Source organism: Ipomoea nil, unplaced genomic scaffold (assembly GCF_001879475.1).
Source record: "Ipomoea nil cultivar Tokyo-kokei standard unplaced genomic scaffold, Asagao_1.1 scaffold0688, whole genome shotgun sequence".
Classification (NCBI taxonomy): domain Eukaryota; kingdom Viridiplantae; phylum Streptophyta; class Magnoliopsida; order Solanales; family Convolvulaceae; genus Ipomoea; species Ipomoea nil.
The window spans coordinates 7,720,781-7,748,632 of record NW_017617116.1 but is presented as its reverse complement, the minus strand read 5'-3'; the positions used below and the strand labels follow the sequence as shown (position 1 = coordinate 7,748,632).

Below are 27,852 nucleotides of genomic sequence, written 5' to 3'. Positions count from 1 at the left end.
CTTAACCCAACTTATATGATCTATAAATAGATACCCCAAGAAGGAATATTAGTTGCATAGAGCTCACAAAATAAGATTCAACTCATATATAGCTCCAAATACTTGCCATGGCTTCGCCATCTGATCTTAACACCTCAAACTCATTTATGCATCAATTCCTCCAAGAAAGTTCTTACCCTGAAGAGCTAAAACAATCCATCATTTCACTACCCAGAGAGGAAGGTTGGCTCTATCCTCATATGTATAACTACAAAGGGTTTTGGCTTGATTCTGAGTTCTTGCATGGAGCTCTTAGATGCCAAAAACACTTCCAGGCTCAACATTCTGATATTATAGTCTGTACCCTCCCTAAATGCGGCACCACTTGGTTGAAAGCTCTGGTTTTTGCTTTGACCACTCGAAAACAATTCCCAGTATCACAACAAACCCACCCTTTACTCACAACAAGTCCTCAGGAGTTAATTCGAAACATGGAGTTTTCGTATTCAAGAGAAATCAGCCCTGATTTCCCTATGAATGGTAATGGGTTTAGGGTGTTGTCCACGCATTTACCACTAGAGTTGTTGCCAAAATCGGTATGGGAATCAAAATGCAAGCTCATTTGTGTGTGCAGAAACCAAAAGGACACCGTCGTGTCGTATTGGCACTTCATGAATAAGCTGAGGGCTGAGCTTCTTGGCCTTGAAGCTATACCGTTTCCAGAGACATTTGATAGATATTGCCGGGGAGCAAGTATGTTTGGGCCTTTCTGGGATCATGTGTTGGGATACTGGAAGGAGAGCTTGGAGAATCCTGGGAAGGTGTTGTTCTTGAAGTACGAGGAGATTAAGGAAGAGCCTGAAGTTGAGTTGAGGCGAATTGCAGGTTTCTTGGGGTGTCCATTTTCTGAGGAGGAAGAAGAGGGAGGTGTGGTAGGTGGAATCTCGAGGCTTTGCAGCTTTGAAAGCTTGAGCAACTTGGAGGTTAACAAGACTGGTAAGACCTATCATGAGAGGCCAAATAATGTGTATTTTAGGAAAGGTAAGGTTGGAGATTGGAGGAACCATCTAACAAATGAAATGGCCACCAGACTTGATCAAATTGTTGAACAAAAGTTCAAAGGGACAGGGCTCAAGGTGTGATGTGATGATCAAGTGCGTAGAGAATCATTTTGTGACTGTGCTTTAATTTGATAATGATATTTTTTTTTTATTGTGTTTAAGTAGAAGTGTGGTTCAAATTTAGTTTAATGTCCTTTATAAATCAAAGTATTGTTATTCCTGTATTAATAAACTTCTAAAAATGTGCAGCAGCCATGCCAAGTATTGTATTTAGAGCTAATTAAATGTTATTCTTTGAGGTCTTTTTGGGTAATATAGTGGAAAATCCAAAAATAATAATCTTACGCAAAGATTATTATTATATGGGAAGAAGTAAAAAATTGAGAAGGAAAAGATGGAAGATTCGGATAGTGGTTAGCACGAGTTTGAACAAATCGTTCTTTTCCTTAAAACCTTATTAATTTGATATCTCCCACAAGTAGAAGCGTTGTAGTCTAGGTTTTCCAGGATAAAATGTGCTACCATTCACTGTTTTAGCACCCAAACAATGAATCCTGCGAACCTCTCTTTTTATAGGGTTGAAGAGATTTGATTTGCACCCCTTGCGCGCGAGAGAAAGCCTCTATGCTATACAATTCAATAAGTTTAAAAAGAGCTCTTGTATAAATAGTGGGGCAAATCTTCCTCCCACACCAATGCGGGTTTTTCCCTTCATTTTCCAATTCAAATGGGTATACTTTGAAAATCAATATCTCATTCACCCATTATCCGTTTTGAGCGTACAATGTATCAATCTCTTCGTCTTACTACAAAGAATCTGAATCCACTTTGACCCGACCCAAATCGAAAGTGAACCCCACTGATAATTTTACCACAAATTAGCCACTTAATATGTCATTTTATGTCATTTAAGCTATTTTTTCCAACATATGCAACTAATATTCCTTCTTGGGTATCTATTTAAGATTAACTTGCATTGGTGAAGCTAGATTACTTAAGTAAAAAAAGAAAGAAAAAAGCCAGTTATTCTTATAATTCATTCAAAAAAGCATGTGTAAATAAAAATCATGACAATTCAATCTTTTTTTGACAATTCAATCTTAACCACTCAATTATTGATATTTTTTTCCCACTTGGAACAAATAATCATTGAATGCCTGAGTTCCACGTACAGATGTTTATTATTATTATTATTATTATTATTATTATTATTATTATTATTATTATTATTATTAGTCTAATGACAGTTATGAACAGATATTACATTGTAAAATTTGTAATAGAAACCGTTGTGCAGTATTCAAAAAAAAATTATTATTATTTTTTTATTTTGGGGATGGAGGGGGGTATATTATTTAATGCTTCAACCATCTTTAGAAAACAAATTTATTAGCACTACAACTAAGTGAACTAACTCGAATTTTATCCATTAGTAATTAAAATGAATTTTTTTATAGTGGTTTATTTTCTTAGGCCATTTAGAAATCTGAAAAATAACTTCTGAAAATCATTTTTTGACTTTTGGTGTTTGGATACAATTGGAAAATTGAGTTAACGGAAAATATTTTTCGTTGACTGAGGAAAATGTGATCATTTTGGCAGAAAATAACTTCCGCCAAAATTTGACGAAAGTCATTTTCCGCCAACAATCAGAGCATGGTTTCTATCGGAAACCGGTGGGTGGGAGTTACCCCTGTCAAAAATAGAGATATCCACTGCCCAGAATTGCAGTTTTTTGGCATGGCCGTGCCACCCGTGCTCTGTTCACTATTTAAGCACGATTTTGACCCATAGTTGAACCCTACCTACTCTCCTTCCCTTTCTTTCATATTTTTAGGTTAGATTAGGCTTAGATTTATGTGCTATAACATTTTGGAAGCTTGTAATCTCGGATTTGAAGCTTGATTTTCAACATTTCAAAATTACTGGGAATTTAAATTTCAATGTTTGGTATACATGGGAATTGAGAGGGAATAAATAGTATAAAGTCTAAAATGTCCATTGTTGTTGTGGATATTATTATTATTATTATTATTATTATTATTATTATTATTATTATTATTATTATTATTATTATTGTTGTTGTTGTTGTTGTTGTTGTTGTTGTTGTTGTTGTTGTTGTTGTTGTTATTGTTGTTATTGTTGTTGTTGTTGTTGTTATTATTGTTATTATTATTATTATTGTTATTATTATTATTATTATTATTATTATTATTATTATTATTATTATTATTATTATTATTATTATTATTAGAATTAATTTCACTTTTGGTCCTATGACTATTGGGGTGTTGTCAATTTGAGTCCACAATTTTCAAAACTAACAATTTAGTACTGTAACTACTCAATTTTTATCAATTTTTATCAGTTCGGCCTAATTATTGGTCAATTATTGCCAGAATCTTTTAATCCAGTGTTAAAATGGAAGCTAGTTTGTGAACTATTGTTTGAATTAATATAGAGGCAGGTGAGATGTGGATAAAATTGGCGACAATTGGTCAACAATTAGCCTACAATTTGGCCAGACTGACTAAAATTGATAAAAATTGAATAGTTAAGGTACTAAATTGTTAGTTTTGAAAGTTGTGGACTAAAATTGACAACACCCCAATAATCATAAAACCAAAAGTGAAATTAACTATTATTATTATTATTATTATTATTATTATTATTATTATTATTATTATTATTATTATTATTATTATTATTATTCATTCGTTATTATAAACAAATACACCACACACGCTATATACACATCAAATTTAAATACTTGATAGTTTTGAGAAAACATACTTGATTAAGGTTCACCTAGAATGATTATTGCTCAGGAACGACGTTCTCTATGTTGATCGAAGAATAATACGCGACTATCATCTAGAAGGGAATGTCAGACTTCAACGGATCGGACATAGGATTCTAATTCCATGAAAAAGAGGTAGTAAATCTAAAAAGAGGATTCTATAATTAGGTTCGAATGCAATTGGCGCGCCCATGTGCGGTTGTGTGGTGAAATCTGAGCCATTGATCTTGCTTAATCAACATCCAAGATTACCAAAATTTAAAAAAAATGCGGTGGCAATTTTGTAATTTTTGCATCTAGGCCAAATTTAAGGTGCGTGGTTTTCCTTCGTAAGGTGCATGATTTTTGTGTTTAAGGTGCATGAGTTTTGTGCTTAAGGTGCGTGGGTTGTGTGCTTATTGTGAGTATTTGTTAAAACTTAAGGTGCGTGGTTTTCCTTCATATAAGGTGCATGATTTTTGTGCTTATGGTGCGTGAGTTTTGTGCTTAAGGTGCGTGAGTTTTGTGCTTAATGTGAGTAGTTGTTGAAAATTAAGGTGCGTGGCTTTCCTTTTTAAGGTGCGTGATTTGTATGCTTAAGGTGCGCCAGTTGTGTGAAACTTAAGGTGAGTCATTCTAAAACCTTAGGTGCATGGTTTGTATTCTTAAGGTGCTTTGTTGTATTTGTGTACTTAAGGTGAGTGATTTGTGTTGTTAGGTGCTTTGTTTTTGTGCTTAAGGTGTGTGGTAGAAAAAAAGAATATTGTTACAATTTTTTAATGTAAAAGTATTACATTTACATCAAAAGTATTACACTTAATGTTGACAAATTACATTTTTATCTTGACCCGAGTCCATCTCATCGACAAGGATCCGTGATACGGACTCAAATGTGGTATCTTCAACCGAAAACTATAATTACCGGAGGCAAATTTGTCGGACAATTGACTTAATAATTACAAAATTTTAAAATTGACTCCCGGTCAAAACTATTTATTGGTCTTCTTAGTTTGAGTTGATGAATTATGGATAATTCCTACCACGCAAAGATTGCAAATTGGCAACTACAAGGGTTTGGATTTTTTTTTTTATTGAGGGAAGGTGTGTGTACCCAAACTACTAATCGTCTTCACTGAGGCTCGGACCTATCACCTCCCACATAAGAGAGCAACCATATTCCTAAAAACTATATCTAATTAATCATGGAAGAGTAAAACTAGGATAATGAGCACTACATAAATAAATATATTTGCAACACACATTTATTATATATTGATTTAATTATGAATACCAAATCAATCTTTAAGATACACATGAAGTACATACAGAATCAGAATTTGATAATCGTCCTTAATTACCTAACCAATTTGATTAATTGCAAAAAGATTATGCATAATAAAACTAAAATAATAATAATCCATTGTAGTGTATTCATTATAAATTACATGTGGACCTGCAGCCATGTGGCTAGCAATAAATTACGTACTCCGTAATAAATACTACAATTATTTGCAGTAGATGAGATCTCACATTATATATACAATAACACACAGCCATCTGATGATTCAAACAAAATTATGAATCAATTTATAGAAGAAGATTCATACCCTCAAGAGTTGAAAGAATCAATCGTGTCGCTGCCCAAAGAGAAAGGCTGGGTCACACCTCTTATGTACAACTACAAAGGCGTTTGGCTGGGTTCCATTCACTTGCATGGTGCTCTTAGATGCCAACAACACTTCCAGCCTCAACATTCTGATATTATGCTATGTACCCACCAAAAATCCGGCACAACCTGGCTGAAAGCTCTATTATTTGCGTTGATCACTCGAAAACACTACTTCCCAGATAATGTATCATCACAGCAGCAAATCCACCCTTTGCTCACAAAAAATCCACATGAATTTGTTCCAGGCATTGAATTTTCTTATGCTATGGAAGAAAGCCCCGATTTCCCTATGAGTAATGGGCGGAGGCTATTATCTACCCATTTACCACAAAAATTGTTACCAAAATCGGTGTGGGAATCAAAATGCAAGATCGTTTATCTGTGCAGAAACCAAAAAGACACGCTGGTGTCGTTTTGGCACTTCATGAATAAGTTGAGGGGTGAGATTGGAGGCCTGGGAGCTATATCGTTCCCAGAGGCATTTGACAAATATTGCAGGGGATTAAGTTACTATGGGCCTTTTTGGGATCATATTTTGGGATACTGGAAGGCAAGCTTGGAGAATCCTGGGAAGGTGTTGTTCTTGAAGTACGAGGAGATTAAGGAAGAGCCTGAAGTTCAGTTGAGGCGAATTGCAGAGTTCCTGGGATGTCCATTTTCTGAGGAGGAACAAGAGTGTGGCGTAGTTGGTGCAATCTTGAGGCTTTGTAGCTTCGAAAGCTTGAGCAACTTGGAGGTTAACAAGACTGGAAATACCGTTATTAGGCAATTAGCTGCAGGGAATAATTTGTTTTTCAGGAAAGGTAAGGTGGGAGATTGGAGGAACCATCTAACAGATGAAATGGCCACCAGGCTTGATCAAATTGTTGATGAAAAGTTCAAAGGGACAGGTCTCAACTTATGATCATCATTCATCATTCATCAGATCACAATTAATTAAATTGCGAGTGTGCTTTAATTAAATTAATTGATAATGGTAGTGGTATTCATGTTTTGTTTAATGTTTAATATTTTATTAGTTGTTTAATTTAATTTGTTGGAAAGACTGTACGTACTGCTATTTATATTTGTAATTCTTGTTTGTCGTAAAGCTAAGTGTGAACTGTTATTTAATTTATATTTTATTTGCATGTGTATGTCATAAATAAAGTAATATTATTCCTATTTAAATAATTTTTTCAAAGTTATCTCTATATTAGAGGGTGATAAGCGCTAAATTTTTTTATTTTTTTTTTTAAGTGAAATCAAACCCATATGATTTAATATTAATTGAAGTTAATACTTAAAATAGTCCTCGACTATAGTGATTTTACTCAATTTAATCTTAAATGACTTTTTGTGCTCAATTTAGTCCTCGATTTTGATGGTTTTACACAATTTAGTCTTTTGTTAAAAATTCTGTTAGTTGACTGTTAGAAATAGTCATAATGGTAATTTTTCATCCTTCGTCTCGTTTGGAATGATTCTTTCTTCCTCCCTTTTATTAAGATCCACGCAGAAATGCAAATCTTTATACTCAAATCCACTTCAACATACACAAAATAAGTATTTGCCTAATCTTCCTTTCTTAAGGCCCAAACTGACTTTCTCCCCTGCAATATCTGTCAAATGCCTCTGGAAACGGTATAGCTCCCAGGCCTCCAAGCTCACCCCTCAACTTATTCATGAAGTGCTAAAACGACACCAGCGTGTCTTTTTGGTTTCTACACAGATAAACCATCATGCGAAATTGCAATTCCTTTGAACCAAACTAAGAAATTTAGTGGTCTTTAGAATTACGTGAGAATTATGTTAGAATGGAATTTAAATTCCCTCCAACCATACGTTCTGTAAATTCATGTGTCTAATTGACAATTCAAATTACCCATAATTAAAAAAAAAAAAAAAATCAAGTGTACCATAGATTTGCGATCACATGATATTTATAGGTGATTTGAAATGTTGATTAGGTAGGGTGCATTTTTTTTTTTTATTGAAAAAAACCCGTATCCTACGGGCGAAAAAGGACAGCTACTAAACTCTCATAGCGCATGCCCTGATGCCCCAAAGGCGTCAGCTTCCAGGAGCAATAGTTATGCTGTGCAACCGTGTATGGTGCACACGGTTGCAAAACGTCATTTTGACTAAAAACGTGTTCCATTTAAAAAAAAAAAATCAGTTTCGATTCCCCTTAACAACATTATGTTGTTCATTCATTTTGGATTTTTAGTTCATTCATTGTGGATATTTAGTTCATTCATTCTGGATTTTTAATTATTCATTCACTGTGGATATTTAGTTCATTCATTGTGGATATTTAGTTCATTCATTGTGGATATATAATTCAAATTATGCACAAAAAAATGCTATTGCCGGGAATCGAACCTGTTTTTTTTTTTTTTTTTTTTTTTTTTTTTTTTTTTTTTTAAGTGGGACGCGCATTTTTAGTCAAAACGACGTCGTTTTTGCAACCGTGTGCACCATGTACCATACATGGTGCACATGGTTGCACAGCATAATTTGCGTTCCCGGAGAGGATTTAAACTTGTTGGCGGGGTGTCAAGCGGCCATGCTGTCCCCCAAGCTGCATTTTGCCCCAGGTTGGCTAGATGATCCGCGCATTTGTTCCCTCTCGCAAAGTATGGCGGTAAAATCACCTGATCAAGATTATTTACCAGATGTTTACAGTCTTTATAAATGGAAGAAGAGCAGTCTTCTCCCCACTCATAGCAGCCACAACGGATTCTAAGTCCAACTCGAGAATGAATTTTTTATAACCCATGTCCTTTGTCAGCCGTAGACTCCCCCTTAGGCCTCACAACTCCGCGGCAAAGCTATTTGAAAATCCAATATATTAGTATAAAACCCCAAAAGCCATTCTCCTTTATGGTTCCAGGCAAGGCCCCCGGCACTTTCAAGCTTCGTATTTCTCTTAAAGGCGCCATCCGTATTGATTTTTATCCAACCTTGATCTGGCAGTAACCAACAGACCCAGCGCATCCTGCCCAATTGATCACATTTATTTTTAAGGAAAACATTCACTGTATCGTGAGAATTATGTGAGAATGAAATTTAAATTCTTTCCAACCAAACACCACATAAATTTATGTGTCTAATCAACAGTTCAAATTATCCATAATTATAAAAAAAAAATCAGTGTACCATCGATTTGGGATCACATGATACTTATGGGTGATGTGAAATGTTGATTAGGTAGGGTGCATGAATATATTATAGTCAGTGTACCATAGATTTAGGATCACATGATATGAAAGATTTTTTTATGTGAAGGGAGAGAGGTGAGCGATGGGATATAAGGGCACGTTTGATTCGCGGAAAATATTTGAAGGGAAGTGGAAAAATTTAATGGAAAAATAATTACTAGGAAGATGAATTTCATTGTTTGGTTGGTGGAAAAAAGAATTACTGAGAATACTAATTTTATTGTTTGGTTAGATTTGGAATTGTAAGAAATAACGAGTATAAAGACCTATATGTCCTTACAAATTAATAAAAGTAATACAATTAAAAAAATTAAGGGTAAAATAGGTAATCCATATCACTTTTAATTCCCATCTTCCATGGAAAACAAAATACTTGGTCCAATCAAGGATTTTGTTTTCTTCAAATTTGAGGAATTCATTTTTCAATGGAAATTGAATTCCATGAACCAAACACCAAATATTGATTTGTTGTAGGACACACGGTAAGTTAAAAAACAAGGCTTTATCAGTGCAGCCAGTAGGGGTGTTAGCGAACAGAGCTTTCGGCAAACTACTCATGTTCGTGTTCGGTAAGTGTTCGTTTATGTTCGTTTGTTAAGGTAAACGAACATTAACAAACAAAATTTAGAGCTCGGTTAATAAACGAACAGAGCTTGAACAGTTTTAAGCTCGTTTGCTAAGAGATCGTGAACAAGCTCGTTTGTGTTCGTTTACTAATGTTCGTGAACAAGTTCGTTTATGTTTGTTTAATATTGTTCGTGAACAAGCTCGTTTGTGTTCGTTTAATAATGTTCGCGAACATGTTCACAAACATATATATATTATATTATATTATATTATATTATATTATATTATATATTATATTAGTTTTGTAGTTGTGTTTTGTTTATTTGATTATTGTTCGTGAACGTAGATTATTTATTGTTCACGAACGAATTGTGATCATGAACATGTGCAGGTGTTTGTTTATTAAGTGTTCATGAACGTAAATGAATATGTTCATGAACGTGCTTGTTAATGAACATGTTTGTGAACGTGTTTGTTAACGTTAACGAACACGTTTGCGAACGTGTTCACGAACGTTAACAAACACGTTCGCGAACGTGTTCGTTAACGTTAACGAACACGTTCGTGAACGTGTTCGCGAACGTTAACGAACACGTTCGTGAACGTGTTCGCGAACGTTAACGAACACGTTCGTGAACGTGTTCGCGAACGTTAACGAACACTAACAAACGCTTAACAAACGAACACGAACACGAACACTCCAAATTCCTTAACAAACGAACACGAACAACCTCCGTTCGTTTATGTTCGGTTCGTTAACAGTCCTAGCAGCCAGCCATGCAAGTGTGCCTAGGGCGTGTAAAAAACATGTTATTATTATTTTTTTTTTCTTTTTTCCTTTTTCTCTCTTTTCTACTTTATCCATACGTCTCTAACTTGATTAATATCTTGTTTATTGTAGTTTAATCTACCACCTCTCTCAAAAATCTACAAAATTAATAATTAATAAATAATTGTGAACTGGCTGCTATGCAAGTATATGAACTTAAAATTGTGTTTCACTGTACTACTAACTTTAAACATAGTGATCGATGATAAACGTATGATCCTAGCATTGGTATCTAAAAGCATTTGAGGCTGGCGGCCTGGCGGGTGCATGACAATTATTGGGGTGCTAACCAAAGATTGTACTTGATACAATATATTAATAATATTTCCCACCCTATTTCTCTATTTTTTTTTTTCATTTTGAATAGCACTCCACCCCAACAACAATGGTTAAATAATGCAAAAACGTATATATTAAAAAAATCAATTTGATGGAGGCTAGCCACTAAATCATAAACTTAGGTCTGGTTTGGTTAATAGTGGATTTACTAAAATTTTGATAAATTCATCATTTTAGTCAAAACACTAAAAACCATATTTGGTAACTCAATAATTTGCTCCAAACCGCTGAAGTTCCACACGCCACTAACAGCACGTTGGGATGGCGTTTTGGGGAAGGATTTTTCCTTCCCCAAAACACCCTCCAATTTATTTATAAAAAAATTAATTAACGTTCATTGCTGGAAATTATGGAATTTCCGACCACCTGAAAGTGATCTTAATCAAGTCGAAAATTTTGTTCCGACAATTTTTTGTATCCGGAAAAACCTTTGTTGCTATTTCCGACCACTTTTTGCTTTTCGCTCTTGACTATATTATCTTGCATTTGTAAACTTAGAATTACCTATTTAAATACGCAAATTCAATATTCAATTATCTATGCATGAACAATTCCAATATAATCTTACATTGATATACTTTAAAGTATTTATTTAAAAAAAAAAATTAGACATTATCCCAATCGCGTAATGCGTGTAAAAAACTAGTATATATTTAAAACTCCAACAATTGATATATGCTATTGCCTATTGTTGATGTGAGATTTAGGTAGAGATCAGAGTGTCACAATATCTTTAAATTAATTGTGTTATGTCTATCCATTATTGGCTTTATTATTAATTATTTGTGATGCCTATTGACTATTGTGTCGATTTCATGTAGATGCATGTGACCAATTCAATATCATTGACTATTTTGATCTATTTTGACTATTAGTAACACAATGGTGAAATACCTAGTGTTATATGTCAATGGGAAAAAATGTATGTGTTGAGAATGGTTAGTAAAATCAAATCCATATTAGTAAAATGTATGTGTTGAGAATGGTTAGTAAAATCAAATCCATATTAGTAACATGTATGTGTTGTTGTGAGACGGTAGCTCGGAGACCTTTGCTTACTGGGCACAAGGAGCCCCCTCACTTCGGCTGGTAAGACTTGATCTCTGGTCATTCTTTCCAACTTTCACCTCTATGACCAGTTGAGCTGCGACAAATTATATCATACACCATGGTGCATGATCAATCATGCACCGTGCGTCAGACACTACAGTGTGTCTAAACTGACACTGTCAAAATGACGTCGTTTTATTTAATGCAAAGAAACAGAATCTTCTCAAAAAATAACTTTGTTCTTCAGTTTCATTTTGTATACACTGCAGTTTCAATTCAACACAACTACAGTTTCATTCAATATTTATACACTCAAATATGTGAAAATGTAATTTAATTTTATTTTATATACACTATAATTTCATTAAAACACAACTACATGATCATTTCAATATAATTACAGCTTCATTGTACAATATACACTCAAATATGTGAAATGTTATTCAGTTTCATTTTATATATACTGTAGTTTCATTTCACCACAACTACAGTATCATTTTGATATAACTGTAGTTTCATTTGATAATATAAAAATAATACGTGAGACAGTGTCGGTTTAGACACACTATAGTGTCTGATGCGCGGTGCATGATTGATCATGCACCATGGTGCATGATATAACAAACCTTGAGCTACCCATGCGGGCATAATTAGTCAATTATCACTACTGGAAATTATGAAATTTCTGACCACCTGAAATTAATTTTAAATCAATTCGAAAGCAAAAAGTAGTCAGAAATAGCAACAAAGGTTTTTCCGAATACCAAAAGTGGTCGGAACAAGGCTTTCGACTTGATTTAGGATCATTTTCAGGTGGTCGGAAATTCCATAATTTCTAGTAGTGTGTGTCGCTTTTGGGTAGATGTAACCAATATATCATTAACTATTTTGATATGTTATCTCAACTACAAAATATAATCTAAGTAGCCCATTAGCCAATGATTTGCTCATAACATAAGTTAGGACCTTTCACCCAACATTGTTAATTATTTACTATATATATGCTTAGCTTGTGTACTAAGCAAAATTATAGATGATAGCAGAACAATGGAGTTGGTCTATTCTTGATAATGTTACTTTATTTTTGAATGGTCATTTACTTTCTTTCCATACACTTCCTAGCTCTTAAATTGGTCAGTTTTGCTCCAAAATGCTTCATTTTTCCTTTATTTGCAAATGAATAAAACTATAAGCAAAGACACATTACTTAGTCTAATTTTTTAATTAAGCACACCATAAAATGTACAAAATGGATTAAAGTATGGGACAAAATATAGTAGAAAAACAAGTGTTATCATTTAACCCATGATAGGTGTGGAGAAAGTAGTGGTTTAATTTGAACCTCAAATTAAATCTATAGTCGGATTACATATGATGTGTTTCAAATGGAAACAGTTTTATATCGAGTTTATATGTCTTTTTTAATGAACTAGTAATAATAGATTTTTCCTTCAAATCAGTCCTATAATTAATTAATTCAGTTGAAACTTTGTGTAATATTTATATTATGGTTATAAAAACTCAACAATGTCCAATTAACCATGAATCCTCGCTCTTATGAGCTATCTTAAAGCTTCACCCAATAGGCAAGTGTTAGACTGTGACTCGGAGAATCGAGTTTAGCATCCAGACATCAGATCGTGGTGTTGATTGCTACACAAGTATAAAGAAATAAAGTTACGTTTTCACTACTAGCTATAGCTTTTAGCGTATTGGAGGTCGGGAATAGAAGTTGCGTGCCAAATTAGGCTAGATCTTCTTCCATTGCTGGTAGGACCAAGCACTTACCACTATGCCAAAAGCTTGTTGTAGGATCAAGCATTGTTTACCACTAGCTATGCCAAAAGCACAGAGCAGTCAACGTCACGTTTCGATGACAGGATGTTGTACAGTGCCCAAATTTGATATGTTACATCTTCTCAACAACAAAATATAATCTAAGTAACCCATCAGCCAAAGATTTGCTCAAAACATAAGTTATGACCTTTCACCCAATATTGTTAATTATTTACTATATATATGCTTAGATTGTGTACAAAGCAAATTTATAGATGATAGCTGAATAATATAGTCGGACTATTCTTGATAATGCTATTTTATTTCTGAATGGCTATTTGCTTTCTTCCCATGCACTTCTTAGCTCCTAATTTGGTCAATTTTGCTCCAAAATGCTTCATTTTTCCTTTATTGAGCAAATGAATAAAACTATAAGCAAAGACACATTAGTTACTCTAATTTTTCAATTTAGCACCCCATAAAATGTACAAAATGGATAAAGTGTGGGACATGGTTGAAAGCTCTCGTATTTGCTTTGATCACTCGAAAACAGTTCCCAGTATCACAAGAAACCCACCCTTTACTCACAACAAGTCCCCAGGACTTATTTCGAAACATGGAATTTTCTTATGCAAGAGAAAACCGCCCAGATTTCCCTATGAATAATGGGTTTAGGGTATTGCATGTCTACGCATTTGCCACTATCGTTGTTACCAGAATCGGTAGGGGAATCGAAATGTAAGCTTATTTATCTGTGCAGAAACCAAAAGGACACTGTTGTGTCGTTTTGGCACTTCATGAATGAGCTGAGGGGTGAAGTTCGAGGCCTGGGAGCAATGGCGTTTCCAGAGGCGTTTGAGAAATATTGCAGGGGAGAAAGTCTGTATGGGCCTTTCTGGGATCATTTGTTGGGGTACTGGAAGGAGAGCTTGGAGAATCCTAGGAAGGTGTTGTTGTTGAAGTACGAGGAGATGAAGAAAGAGGCGGATGTTCAATTGAGGCGAATGGCGGCGTTCTTGGAGTGTCCATTTTCTGAGGAAGAAGAAGAGTGTGGTGTAGTAGGTGGAATCTTGAGACTTTGCAGCTTTGAAAGCTTGAGCAACTTGGAGGTTAACAAGACTGGTAAATGCTTATTTTTTGGTAGGCCAAATAATGTGTATTTCAGGAAAGGTAAGGTTGGAGATTGGAGGAACCATCTAACAGATGAAATGGCCGGAAAACTTGATCAAATTGTTGAAGAAAAGTTCAAAGGGACAGGGCTCAAGTTCTGATACTTAGTGTATGTTATATGCCAGTGGAAAAATTATATTGTTTTTTCATTCTTCTTGTTGTTGTTTGAATGGTTCCCATGTGATCAAGTGTGTACTTGTCTTGTATATATAAATCAAAGTATTGGTATTCATGTCATAATAAATTGTTCTAAGGGAAATCACTGTTTTGGTCCTTCAATTAATTTGCAACCGTCACTTAATCGGTAGTTGTCCTTATTTTATTATTTGAGTCTCCAACTAGGTAGAAAAGTAGACTCTCAGTTATAATCGGAAGGTATGTTTACTTTTCGATCACATGGTGAGAAGTACTTCTGACACTTCTCGTTTATGTTCGAAAAGTGCTAAGGAAAATTAACAATTTAAAATAAAAGTAATTTAAAAGTAAACTTACTTCTGGACTAGGTCGAAATTAAAAGTTGATTCTCATATATAACTAGAAGGTATATATATTTACTTCTCGGTCACACGAAAAATACTTCATTGACATGCAATATAATTAGATAGATCTTTTATCCTTATTCAACATATGTCTTGTTAACCACCAAGTTGCACAAGCTTTCAATGCTGCAAAGTCTCAAGATTCCACCCACTACGCCACACTCTTCTTCTTCCTCCCAAAATGGACACACCATCCAAGAACGCTGCAATTTGCCTCAACTGAACATTCATCACCCTCTTCCTTAATCTCCTCGTACTTCAAGAACCACACCTTACTAGGATATATTCTCCAAGCTCTGATCTCCTTCCAGTATCCCAACACATGATCCCTGAAAGGCCCATACAGACATTTTCCCCATCAATATCTGATGAGTTGGGTTAAGTGAGTATAGTTAAATTTTCATCCTCTCGTGCAGTGGCTCAACGAGAGCACCAGACATTAATCTTCATTCTCATCTATTGAGCCATTAAGTTAATATAATATCCCTCCATAATCTTGTCGTGTTGAAGTGTGGGTCATTAGGACAAGAAATTTTACCTTTTGTAGGTAAAGAATAAAGATAATTAAATTTTGATTTTGTATCTTAAATTATTAGGTGTTAGTAAAATTGTAATTTTGATTCGTTAATTATAAAGTGTTAGGAATAATTTTTAATAAAACTTTGATGATGTAATCTTATTGTATAAACTTTAGAAACCCCTCATTTCTCGTAAATTAAGATAGGCTTCATCTGTCAAGACCTTGTGGTCTAACAACACCAAGGTTGCAGATTTTGGGTTCAAGCCTTTGTGGAGGCGACATTGACTCTTTGTGCTTCGGGAAGAGTAGTCTAGATTAATACCTTTAATTGGGAGCAACCAATTTCATTGGAACTTTAATGGAGACCTTTTTAATTAAGGAACCTCGGAAGAAGCTCATATGAGGAAGAAAAAAAAAAGTCATTGGAAGATAAATTGGTGATAAGTAAGGGAAGTTTTTTTGGACTAAAGTGTGCTTTTACACTGATAGGGAAATGATCATTAACCTATGGATATCAAGCTACACAAGTTCATAGATATGAGAACAGATTTTAGGGAATTGTGATAGCTTTTGGACGGTTACCACTTGCTGAGTTACGACGGACAAATTCAAATTTCAAAGTTGGTGCACACCCTTTTTCATCTATAAAAGGAGAACTCCAAGCTTAGAAGAAGATGCTAGTTAAAAATGAATTCTTGTGATCTAGTACTCAAAGCTTTTGTGAAAATGCAACTTTGCTGAATCTAGTCTTCTAAGCTTAAAAAAGAATCAGTTTTATTCTTTGAAGTCCAATGCTTAACCAAAATCATATTTCAAGCTGAAGGAACTTGAGAGATCAACCTTGCAAAGCGACTCCATGATTGACCCTTGACTAGCTTTGATCAAGTAGTGAAAGACAAGTCGATAAAGGCCCCTGATCGTCTCAAGAATTGCCATTTGATAGAAGTTGAAGACTTCGAATCACTTTGTATTTTTGTAAATAAATACTAAGTGCGTGGAATCCTCCTTAAAGTTTAAGGAAAAGAGTGGAGTAAGAAAATTTTAGGAATAATTATAAAAATCTCTAAATCTCTTTACATTTTCGCTTTTATTTATTTAGTGTAACTAACCACATACTGTACGCACACTAACATATTAAAATATCAAACTTATCTACATCATTTTTTGGCAAGCTTGAAGACATCCGTTGCAAGGAAACTTGTTTTCTAGCTTTGATTTTCTAATTTCAAGCTTAGAGCAATTTTGAAAAAGTGTTAAAATTCTATTCAATCCTTCCCCCTCCAACCCCACCCCATTTTCTAGACTTTTAGCTTGTTCAAGACCAACATAAAGTGATAATATGTTTATGACGTATGGTGTTAAATTCTAATTATGAAATTTTAAGCATCTAGGAAATAATTAATGATATTTGTGAGAATCAATGCTTATTAATTAATACATCAAAAGTTATATTTAATAATGGATGTACAACTTTATTTTTTTATACTTGCAATATTGGACTCATCTTCTCCTAATAATACTTCACATCCTATTTTACTTTTTTCATTTTAAATAGCACTCGAATTATACAACTTAGCGATAAAAATGTAAAAATATAGACAATTAGTTTCAATTACACTAATGGAATAGGTTTTATCATGTGAAATGATAGGAGTGAGGATGATTCTATAAGGTTAGAACAAGAATTTGCATTCGTGATGCATGACTTTTCGGCAAAATTAAATAGGAATGGTACATTCATTTTTTATAGCTTTTATGAGGATACTTCACTTCATGGTACCTCATAGACATGCACAAAACCCTAAAAATTTACTTTAATGTTGTGCATTCATAAACTATAGTCAATCAAAATAAGGAAATTAAATAACGCAACTAAAAAGGGAGGGGCATTATCTGAAAACTACACTCAATAGATGAACCACGTGGGATGGGTCATGAATAAAAAAAATTGGGACAAATCAAATATGCTGATTCTCACCCATCTTAACAAGATTTTGTGCAATCTGCTGTCACTTTTTCTTTCAAAGATGACAAAAGGAGAAAAAGAAAACTATTAGCTTATTCGATTTCTTGATTTGAGTTACAGAGTTGATCAATTATAAATAAATTAGGCTAGTTTATTTTTTTATAGTCACAAAGAAAGATTTACCTAGTGCACACCCTTGACGGATGATGTTGAGACTAGAAAAAGCATATTAGAATATGCTTTCTATTTTGGATCTACTATATTTTCTTCGTCTTCAAAGAAGTAGCATATTGTAGCACTTTCAACCGTAGAAGTCGAATACATTGCAGTAGTAAACTGTGTTATTCAAGCTACTTGAATGAGGAGAATTTTGGAGTTTTAATTTTACAACACAAGAAAAATGCACCTACGGCAGTTTTCTATAATAACAAGTTGTCAATTTTGTTGTCCAAGAATTTCAGCTTTCATGGTCGCAGCAAAAACATTGATAACATTATCATAAAATCATAGAGTTGATTACCAAAAAATAAAAATCAACATTAAGTATTATCCGAGCGATTGTCAAATAGCATACATTTTACAAAGCCTTTGAAGATAAAATCATTTTTCAAATTGAAGAAGGCGATTGGAGTGGTTAACATTTTCGACTTTGTTTAAGAGAGGCAATGTTATAATAGCATTGTTAATATAATTACTTAATTATGATTGCCCATTGTATTGGTTTGGGGTAATGATGACATCTTAATACATTATAATTCATGAATCAAAGATACAATTTTACTAGAACCTTATAATTTAAGATATATATTCAATATTTCATATTTAATTTAATTATCCTGACCTAACTCAATCAACTCATATGATCTATATATATCCCAAGGAAAAAAAAAAAGTTTCACAGACCTCACAGAATAACATTCATAGCTTCAATTACATTGCCATGGCTGCGCCATCTGATCCCAACCCCTCAAACTCATTTGTGCAGCAATTTTTTGAAGAAAGTTCTTATCCTAAAGAGCTAAGAGAATCCATCATTTCACTACCCAGAGAGGAAGGTTGGCAATATCCTCATATCTATAACTACAAAGGGTTTTGGTTTGATGCTCACTCCTTGCACGGTGTTCTTAGATGCCAACAACACTTCCAGGCTCAACATTCTGATATTATACTATGCACCCTCCCTAAATGCGGCACAACTTGGTTGAAAGCTCTGGTATTTGCTTTGAGCACTCGAAAACAATTCCCAGTATCACATCAAACCCACCCTTTACTCACAGCAAGTCCTCAGGAGTTAATTCGAAACATGGAGTTTTCTTATTCAAGAGAAAACAGCCCTGATTTCCCTATGAATGGTAATGGGTTTAGGGTATTGTCCACGCATTTACCACTAGAGTTGTTGCCAAAATCGGTATGGGAATCAAAATGCAAGCTCATTTGTGTGTCCAGAAACCAAAAGGACACCGTCGTGTCGTATTGGCACTTCATGAATAAGCTGAGGGTTGAGCTTCGAGGCATGGAAGCTATGCCGTTTCCAGAGGCATTTGATAGATATTGCAGGGGGGCAAGTAGCTTTGGGCCTTTCTGGGATCATTTGTTGGGATACTGGAAGGAGAGCTTGGAGAATCCTGGGAATGTGTTGTTCTTGAAGTACGAGGAGATTAAGGAAGAGCCTGAGGTTGAGCTGAGGCGAATTGCAGGTTTCTTGGGGTGTCCATTTTCTGAGGAGGAAGAAGAGGGTGGTGTAGTAAGTGGAATCTCGAGGCTTTGCAGCTTTGAAAGCTTGAGCAACTTGGAGGTTAACAAGACTGGTAAGAACTCTCATGAAAGGCCAAATAATGTGTATTTCAGGAAAGGTAAGGTTGGAGATTGGAGGAACCATCTAACAGATGAAATGGCCAGTAGACTTGATCAAATTGTTGAAGAAAAGTTCAATGGGACAGGGCTTAAGTTGTGATAGATGTGATCACATCACAATTAAGTCTCTCTCATCTTCTAAGATCATTGTGCTCAAATTTCCCTAATTACTATAAGCTCATAAGATCCACTATTGTATGTGTGTAATGTATTCATATGAGTTAATACCTCTAATGGTCCTCCGAGTATTTGGAGTTTACCAGCTGTGGTCTTTCGAGTTTTAAATGACCTCCAATGGACCTCTTTGTTTTAAAAAATAACCACATGTGGTCCTAATTCTTAAAATAACCCGAGTTTAATATAACTACGAGACGTCCTAAAAGGACTGTGGGTGGTTATTTTTTAAAACATGGAGGACCATTGGAGGTTATTTAAAACTCGGAGGACCACAGCTGGTAAACCCTTAATACTCGGAGGACCATTGGAAGTATTAACTCGTGTTCATATCATATTATGTAGTTCAAAAGATCAACTCTTATATATATGTATGTATGTGTTGAGAACGGTTGATAAAGTCAAATCCATATTTGTGACACAATCGTGAAATACCTAATGTTATATGCCAATAAAAAAAAATCTGCTTTCTTCTTGTGGTTTGAATTGTAATAATGTGATGATCAGTGCCTAGAGAATCATTTTGTGATTGTGCGTGCTTTAATTTGATTTGATAATGATTTTTGATAATGATCAGTGCTTTAATTTGATTTGAGAATCATTTTTGTTGTGCTTAAGTAGAAGTGAGGTTCAAATTTAGTTTAATGTCACGTATAAATCAAAGTATTGTTATTCCTATATTAATAAATTTTTAACAGTTATGTGTTGTTGTTAGATAGTAGCTCAAAGAGCAGAATAACTTGACTGTTACGCAAGTATAAGAAAAAAAAAAAAAAAGTTACACGTTCGCTATTATATTTATTAATAATAATTAGTCAATTATGATTGTCCATTGTGCCCAACAATACTTTACATCCTATTTTACTTATTTCCATTTTAAATAGCACTCCAATTATACAACTTAGCGATAAAAATGTAAAAATATAGACGATCGATTAGTTTCAATTACACTAATGGAATAGGTCCTATCATGTCAAATGATAGGAGTGACGATGATTCTATAAGGTTAGAACAAGAATTTGCATTCGTGATGCATGACTTTTCGGCAAAATTAAATAGGTATGGTACATTCATTTTTTTTTTATAGCTTTTATGAGGATATACTTCACTTCATGGTACCACATAGACATGCACAAAACCCTAAAAATTTACTTTAATGTTGTGCATTCATAAACTATAGTCAATCAAAATAAGGAAATTAAATAACGCAACTAAAAAGGGAGGGGCATTATCTGAAAACTACACTCAATAGATGAATCACGTGGGATGGGTCATGAATAAAAAAAATTGGGACAAATCAAACATGCTGATTCTCACCCCATCTTAACAAGATTTTGTGCAATCTGCTGTCACTTTTTCTTTCAAAGATGACAAAAGGAGAAAAAAAAAACTATTAGCTTATTCGATTTCTTGATTTGAGTTGCAAAGTTGATCAACTATAAATAAATTAAGCTAGTTTATTTTTTTTTATAGTCACAAAGAAGGATTTACCTAATGCACACCCTATGATGTTAAGACTAGAAAAAGCACATTATGATATGCTTTCTATTTTGGATCTACTATATTTTCTTTGTCTTCAAAGAAGTAGCATATTGTATCACTTTCAACCGTAAAAGTAGAATAAATTGCAGTAGCAAACTGTGTTATTCAAGCTACTTGAATGAGGAGAATTTTGCAGTTTTTACAACACATACAAGAATGATGCACCTACGACAGTTTTCTTTAATAACAAGTTGGCAATTTTGTTGTCCAAGAATTTCGCCTTTCATGGTCGCAGCAAAAACATTGATAACAAGTATCATAAAATCATAGAGTTGGTTGTCAAAAAAATAAAAATCAACATTAAGTATTATCCGAGCCATTGTCAAATAGCATACATTTTACAAAGCCTTTGAAGATAAAATCATTTTTCAAATTGAAGAAGGGGATTGGAATGGTTAACATTTTCGACTTTGTTTTTTTTTTTTTTTTTTTTGAAAGCAAAGCTGCGAAATTTCATTACTGTAAACGTGAAAGAATAACATCAGGAGGGACATCGTCCCAAAACATAGTAATATCCTGGTCAGAGACCATTGAAGTTAGAGTATGAGCAATAATATTTAGACGTCTAGGAATAAAACGAAGCTGACAAGTAAGAAACTGTGCCATAATCACCTGACACTCATGGACAACAATTCCAACATACGATCTAGGTCGCGAGCCAACTCTAGATAGATAGGATTGTAAGACATCACAGATCAGAATAACATTCATAGCTTCAATTACATTGCCATGGCTGCGCCATCTGATCCCAACCCCACAAACTCATTTGTGCAGCAATTTTTTGAAGAAAGTTCTTATCCTAAAGAGCTAAGAGAATCCATCATTTCACTACCCAGAGAGGAAGGTTGGCTCTATCCTCATATGTATAACTACAAAGGGTTTTGGTTTAGATTCTCAGTTCTTGTACGGTGCTCTCAGATCCCAGCAACACTTCCAGGCTCAAGATTCTGATATTTTGAAAGCTTGAGCAACTTGGAGGTTAACAAGACTGGTAAGAACTCTCATCATAGGCCAAATAATGTGTATTTCAGGAAAGGTAAGGTTGGAGATTGGCGGAACCATCTAACAGATGAAATGGCCACCAGACTTGATCAAATTCTTGAACGAAAGTTCAAAGGGACAGGGCTCGAGTTGTGATCACAACACAATTAAGTCGTCTCTCAGATCTTCTAAGATCATTGTGCTAAATTTCTATCTTATTAGCTGTTTTAAACAATTGGCCCGGTAAACAGATTGTTAATACACTTGTAAAGTTAGAAGATTAACTCTTGCATATGTGCAGTGCTGGAAATTATGGAATTTCTGACCACCTGAAAGTGATCTTAAATCAAGTCGAAAACAAAAAGTGGTCGAAAATAGCAACAAAGGTTTTTCTGGATACCAAAAGTGGTCGAAACAAGGCTTTCGACTTGATTTAAGATCACTTTCAAGTGGTCGGAAATTCCATAATTTCCAGCAGTGGTGTGTGATGTGTTCATATGGTATTATGTAGATCAAAATATTTACTCTTGTATGTATGTATTTAGTATTATTGGTAAAATTGAATTCTTTTTTTTTTTTTAAACGAGAACAGACTTTATTGCCGGCGAACAGCCCGATGAGAGGCAAAGCCCCTTTGATCCTACAAAACTGCTAACCTGGCCTTTTCGGGCAAAGAGCTAGCGTCATAAAAAATTCTAGAAGATGAAAAACTCAAACCCGCTGTCGCTAAAGCATCTGCTACCTGGTTGGCTTCCCGATAGACATGTCCTATGGTAAAATTGAATTCATATATTAGTGACATAATGCCGTTTATATTTGTTGATAGATTTATTTTTTATCTTTTATATTAAAAAAATATGAAAATTCTTACACTATTTAAAAGTATATCATTTGAGTACGGAAAGAATATCATTTTGTATACTATATCATACTACTGGAAATTATGAAATTTTCAACCACCTGAAAGTGATCTTAAATCAAGTTGAAAGTAAAAAGTGGTCGGAAATAGCAGCAAAGGTTTTTCCGGATACCAAAAGTGGTCGAAAACAAGGCTTTCAACTTGATTTAAGATCACTTTCAGGTGGTCGGAAATTTCAGAATTTCCAGTAGTAACTATCAAATAATATACGTTTAGTACATAAATAATATATTTTTAGTACATATATTAAAAATGTACCATTTATTCATAATTCATATTACACGAAAATTTGCCCATATTTAATAATTAATTCACTATGATTGTCCATTGTGTCGATTTGACTAGATGTGATCAATATCATTAACTATTTTGATATATTACATCTTCTCTAATCTCTACTATAAAATCTAAGTAGCCCATGAAGCCAAAGATCTGCTCAAAATATAAAAGTTATGACCTTGCACCTAACATTATTGTTAATATATATATATATATATATATATATATATATATATATATATATATATTTAAAATCATATGAGAACATGTTCTTAGGTGAGAACGTGAGAACACATCATGTGCATCCATTTAATATTTTTTTAATGGTCTAGATTAGATTAAGTGTGTGCAAACGCGCATTAAATGTGTGCAAACGTGATTTTGTGTGTTTGCACACATTTAATGCGCGTTCGCACGAACTTAATATAATCTAGACCATTAAAAAATATTAGATGGATGGACATGATGTGTTCTCACCTAAGCACATGTTCTCACTGGAACCCTACCATATATATATATATATATATATATATATATATATATATATATATATATATATATATATATATATATATATATATATATATATATATATATGCGCTTGTATACTAAGTAAAATTAGCGATACAGGATATAAGGTAAGGTACTTTCGTATAGGGTATTTATGTCTTTTAAACACATATTCCAACCAACCAAAGACTGAAAATAATATTCCTAAACTCTATTCCATCAATGAATCAAACAAAAGAATACAATTCATATTCTATTCCTTGCTTATTCCACTCCTTATAGAATACTATTTTTATTCCCTTAAAATTCATTTCGTGAACAAAACATGTTTAACCCATGATAGGTGTGGAGAAAGTAGCGGTTTGAACCTCATATTAAATCGATCTATAGTCGAATTACATATGATGTGTTTCAAATGGAAACAGTTTTATATCGAGTTTATACGTCTTTTTGAATGAACTAGTATTAATAGATTTTTCCTTCCAAATCAGTCCTATAATTAATTAATTCAGTTGAAACTTTGTTTAATATTGATATCATGGTCATAAAAACTCAACAATGTCCAACCATGAATCCTCGCTCTTATGAGCTATCTTAAAGCTTCACCCAATAGGCAAGTGTTGGACTGCGACTCGGAGAACCGAGTTTAGCAGCCTCCCATCAGATTATGGTGTTGATTGCTATGCAAGTATAAAGAAATAAAGCTACGTCTTCGCTACTGGCTATAGCTTTTAGCGTACTAAAGGTTGGGAATAGAAGTTGCCAAGTTAGGCTAGATTTCTTCAATTGCTTGTAGGATCAAGCATTTACCACTATGCCAAAAGCACAAGGCAGTCAGCGTCACGTTTCGATGGCAGGATATTGGACACTGCCCAACATAATGAACAATCATTATTCCATAGACTATGAATAAAATGTACATTTTTAATATACTTATTGTACATTATTTGTGTACTGAAGGTACATTCACTACTGGAAATTCTGAAATTTCCAACCACCTGAAAGTGATCTTAAATCAAGTTGAAAGTCTTGTTCCGACCACTTTTGGTATCCGAAAAATCTTTGTTGCTATTTCTGACCACTTTTTGGACTTTTTGGTATCAACTTAATTTAAAATCATTTTCAGGTGGTCGGAAATTTCAGAATTTTCAGTAGTGATTATTTATTAAAAGTATATTATTTGAGTACTAAAAATACATTATTTTATATACTATCAAATAATGTACATTCAATACATAAATAGTTTATCTTTAATATATTAAAAATATACCTTTTATTCATAGTTTAAATATTGCCCATATATAATAAATAACTAATTCATTGTGTTTGGCCATTGTGTCGATTTTGAGTAGACGTGACCAATATATATTACATCTTAATTTTCTACTACGTACAAAATCTATGTAGCCCATCCAGCCAAAAGATCTGCTCAAATTTTAAAAGTTATGACCTTGCACCTAACATTGTTAATTAATTATTATATATGTTATAAGGAAGTGGTTCTGGTATAAAGATGCTTTCAAGATGAAAAATGAGGTTAGATCTGAGCTGTTGATCAAATCTAGATCAACGGCTCAAATCAATGAAAAAAATATTGTTCAAGATCTCTTATTACCACTCATAAGCAATTATACTTCCTTTGATCTCTATTCTGATTGTTGAAACATGATTGGAAAAGGATAGTGGTTGTGTTTAGTGCCTGCAAAAAAAAAAAAAAAAAAAAAAAAAAAAAAAGGTGTCTATCTCCTCAATTATATTAAAGAAACAAACTGTAAAAATGACGCAGCTTAAAAGAAGGAAAACAACATACCTTAAGAAAGAAAATCATGCATCTAAAGTTTTAGGCCGACAAACCTTAAGTTTCAACAACTAACACACCTTAAACACACAAACCACACACCTAAAGCTTTAGACTGACGTACTTAAGTTTCAACAACTGACGCACCTTAAGCACACAACACAGAAACCAAATATACAAAAACCGTGCACCGGCATCTTAAGAAGGAAAACCCTGCACCTTAATTAAATTTGATCTAGATGCAAAATGACTAAATTATCACCGTGTTTTTTTAAATCCTTGTTAATTATGGACGTTGATATTTACAAGATCAATGAATCTCAACTCATTTGATCTATAAATAGATACTTGAATGCAATTAAGAAGGAAAAGTATGATAGACCTCGTTCACAGAATATCTCCAAATAAATACTATACACTTCAATTCCATGGCTGCGCCATCTGATCCTAACACCTCAAACTCATTGCCGTATCATAAATTCTTCCAAGAAAATTCATGGCCGAAAGAGCTAAGAGAATCCATCATTTCATCATCACTACCCAGAGAGGAAGGTTGGCTCACTCCTCATATATATAACTACAAAGGCTTTTGGCTTGCTCCTGTTCACTTGCATGGTGCTCTCAGATCCCAGCAACACTTCCAGGCTCAACATTCTGATGTTATACTATGTACCCCCCCTAAATGCGGCACCACATGGTTGAAAGCTCTCATCTTTTCCTTGATCACTCGAAAACACTACTTCCCATCACAATTACAAGAAACCCACCACCCATTACTCACAACAAATCCTCAGGACTTGATTCCCAACTTGGAATTTTCTTATGCAAGACAAAACAGCCCGCCTGATTTCCTTGCTGTGAATAATGGGCTTATGAGGCTAATGTCTACGCATTTGCCACTATCGTTGTTGCCAAAATCGGTAGGGGAATCGAAATGCAAGCTCATTTATCTGTGCAGAAACCAAAAGGACACGGTGGTGTCGTTTTGGCACTTCGTCAATAAGATGAGGGCCGAGCTTCGAGGCCTGGGTGAAATGCCGTTTCCAGAGGCATTCGAGAAATATTGCAGGGGAGCAAGTCCGTATGGGCCTTTCTGGGATCATTTGTTGGGATACTGGAAGGAGAGCTTGGAGAATCCTAGGAAGGTGTTGTTCTTGAAGTACGAGGAGATTAAGGAAGAGCCTGAAGTTCATTTGAGGCGAATGGCGGCGTTCTTGGAGTGTCCATTTTCTGAGGAAGAAGAAGAGTGTGGTGTAGTAGGTGGAATCTTGAGACTTTGCAGCTTTGAAAGCTTGAGCAACTTGGAGGTTAACAAGACTGGTAAAGGCTCATATTTTGGTAATTCCAATAATTTGTTTTTCAGGAATGGTAAGGTTGGAGATTGGAGGAACCATCTAACAGATGAAATGGCCACCAGACTTGATCAAATTGTTGAACAAAAGTTCAAAGGGACAGGGTTCAAGTTCTGATAATGGTGAAATACTTAGTGTATGTTATATGCCAGAAGAAAAGTTATATTGTTTTTCCTTGTTGTTGTTGTTGTTTGAATAGTTCTCATGTGATCAAGTGTGTACATGTCTCCGTATATATAAATCAAAGTATTGGTATTCCTGTCTTAATAAAAATTTTTAGGGGGTTGGTCATTCAAGTTAATTTAGTCTATTAAATATCTTTCGCACTATACCGTCACTGAGTCAGCTCTTATTTTATTTGAGTCCCCTTTACTTCTCGGCTAAGCAAAAAAGTAGACTCTCACCAGTGACCGGAAGGTATGTTTACCTACTTCTCGATCACACCACAAGAGGTGATTCTGACACTTCTTATTTACGTTCGAGAAGTGCGCACTCAAATAAGGAAAACTAACAATAATTTAAATAAAGGCAATCAAGAAGTAACTTACTTCTCAATTAGGTCCAAAAGTTGATTCTCGCAAGTAATCGGATGATATATTTACTTCTGGGTCACACGATCGGGAGGTGCTTCATTCACATGCAATATAATTAGATAGATCTTTGTTCACGTGAGCACCAGATACTAATTTAATCTTCTCACTTAATGAGTCGTTAAGTCACTCTGATTTATCCCTCCAATGATCTTCTTGTTCCTAAAGGTTGAATCCCCAATCCAAAAGGGCCTCTACATCGACATCAAGTTCTTAGCTATTAGGGAGCGTGTCAAAAATAAAGTTGTATTCATTGAACACATTAATACTGAGTTGATGTTAGCATATCCCTTGACTAAAGGCATGCCTCCATTTAAATTCAAGGATTTGGTTCAGAAAATGAGACTTTCGCCCACTTTGTAATTTGTATACACATTCAGTTTTAATAAAATTCTTGTAAGTGTAC

General features: G+C 34.2%; 1 protein-coding gene across 7 annotated transcripts; it reads left to right on the top strand.

The window, feature by feature from the left end:
* Positions 1-40: 40 nt before the first annotated feature.
* Positions 41-27,123, top strand: LOC109176036 (cytosolic sulfotransferase 12-like). Of its 7 annotated transcripts, none has more exons than XM_019325451.1 (3): positions 41-975; positions 22,009-22,058; positions 26,878-27,123. In XM_019325451.1, exons 1-3 carry the CDS (start codon positions 108-110, stop codon positions 26,971-26,973), a joined length of 1,014 nt encoding a protein of 337 aa, XP_019180996.1. In that variant the 5' UTR covers positions 41-107; the 3' UTR covers positions 26,974-27,123. The 7 variants fall into 7 exon arrangements, with proteins under 7 accessions (XP_019180996.1, XP_019180992.1, XP_019180993.1 ...); XM_019325447.1 differs by lacking the exons at positions 22,009-22,058; positions 26,878-27,123 and adding exons at positions 14,362-14,522; positions 19,415-19,872 and having other exon boundaries at positions 41-962; XM_019325448.1 differs by lacking the exons at positions 22,009-22,058; positions 26,878-27,123 and adding exons at positions 14,362-14,522; positions 19,405-19,422 and having other exon boundaries at positions 41-962.
* The last annotated feature ends 729 nt before the right edge of the window (positions 27,124-27,852 follow it).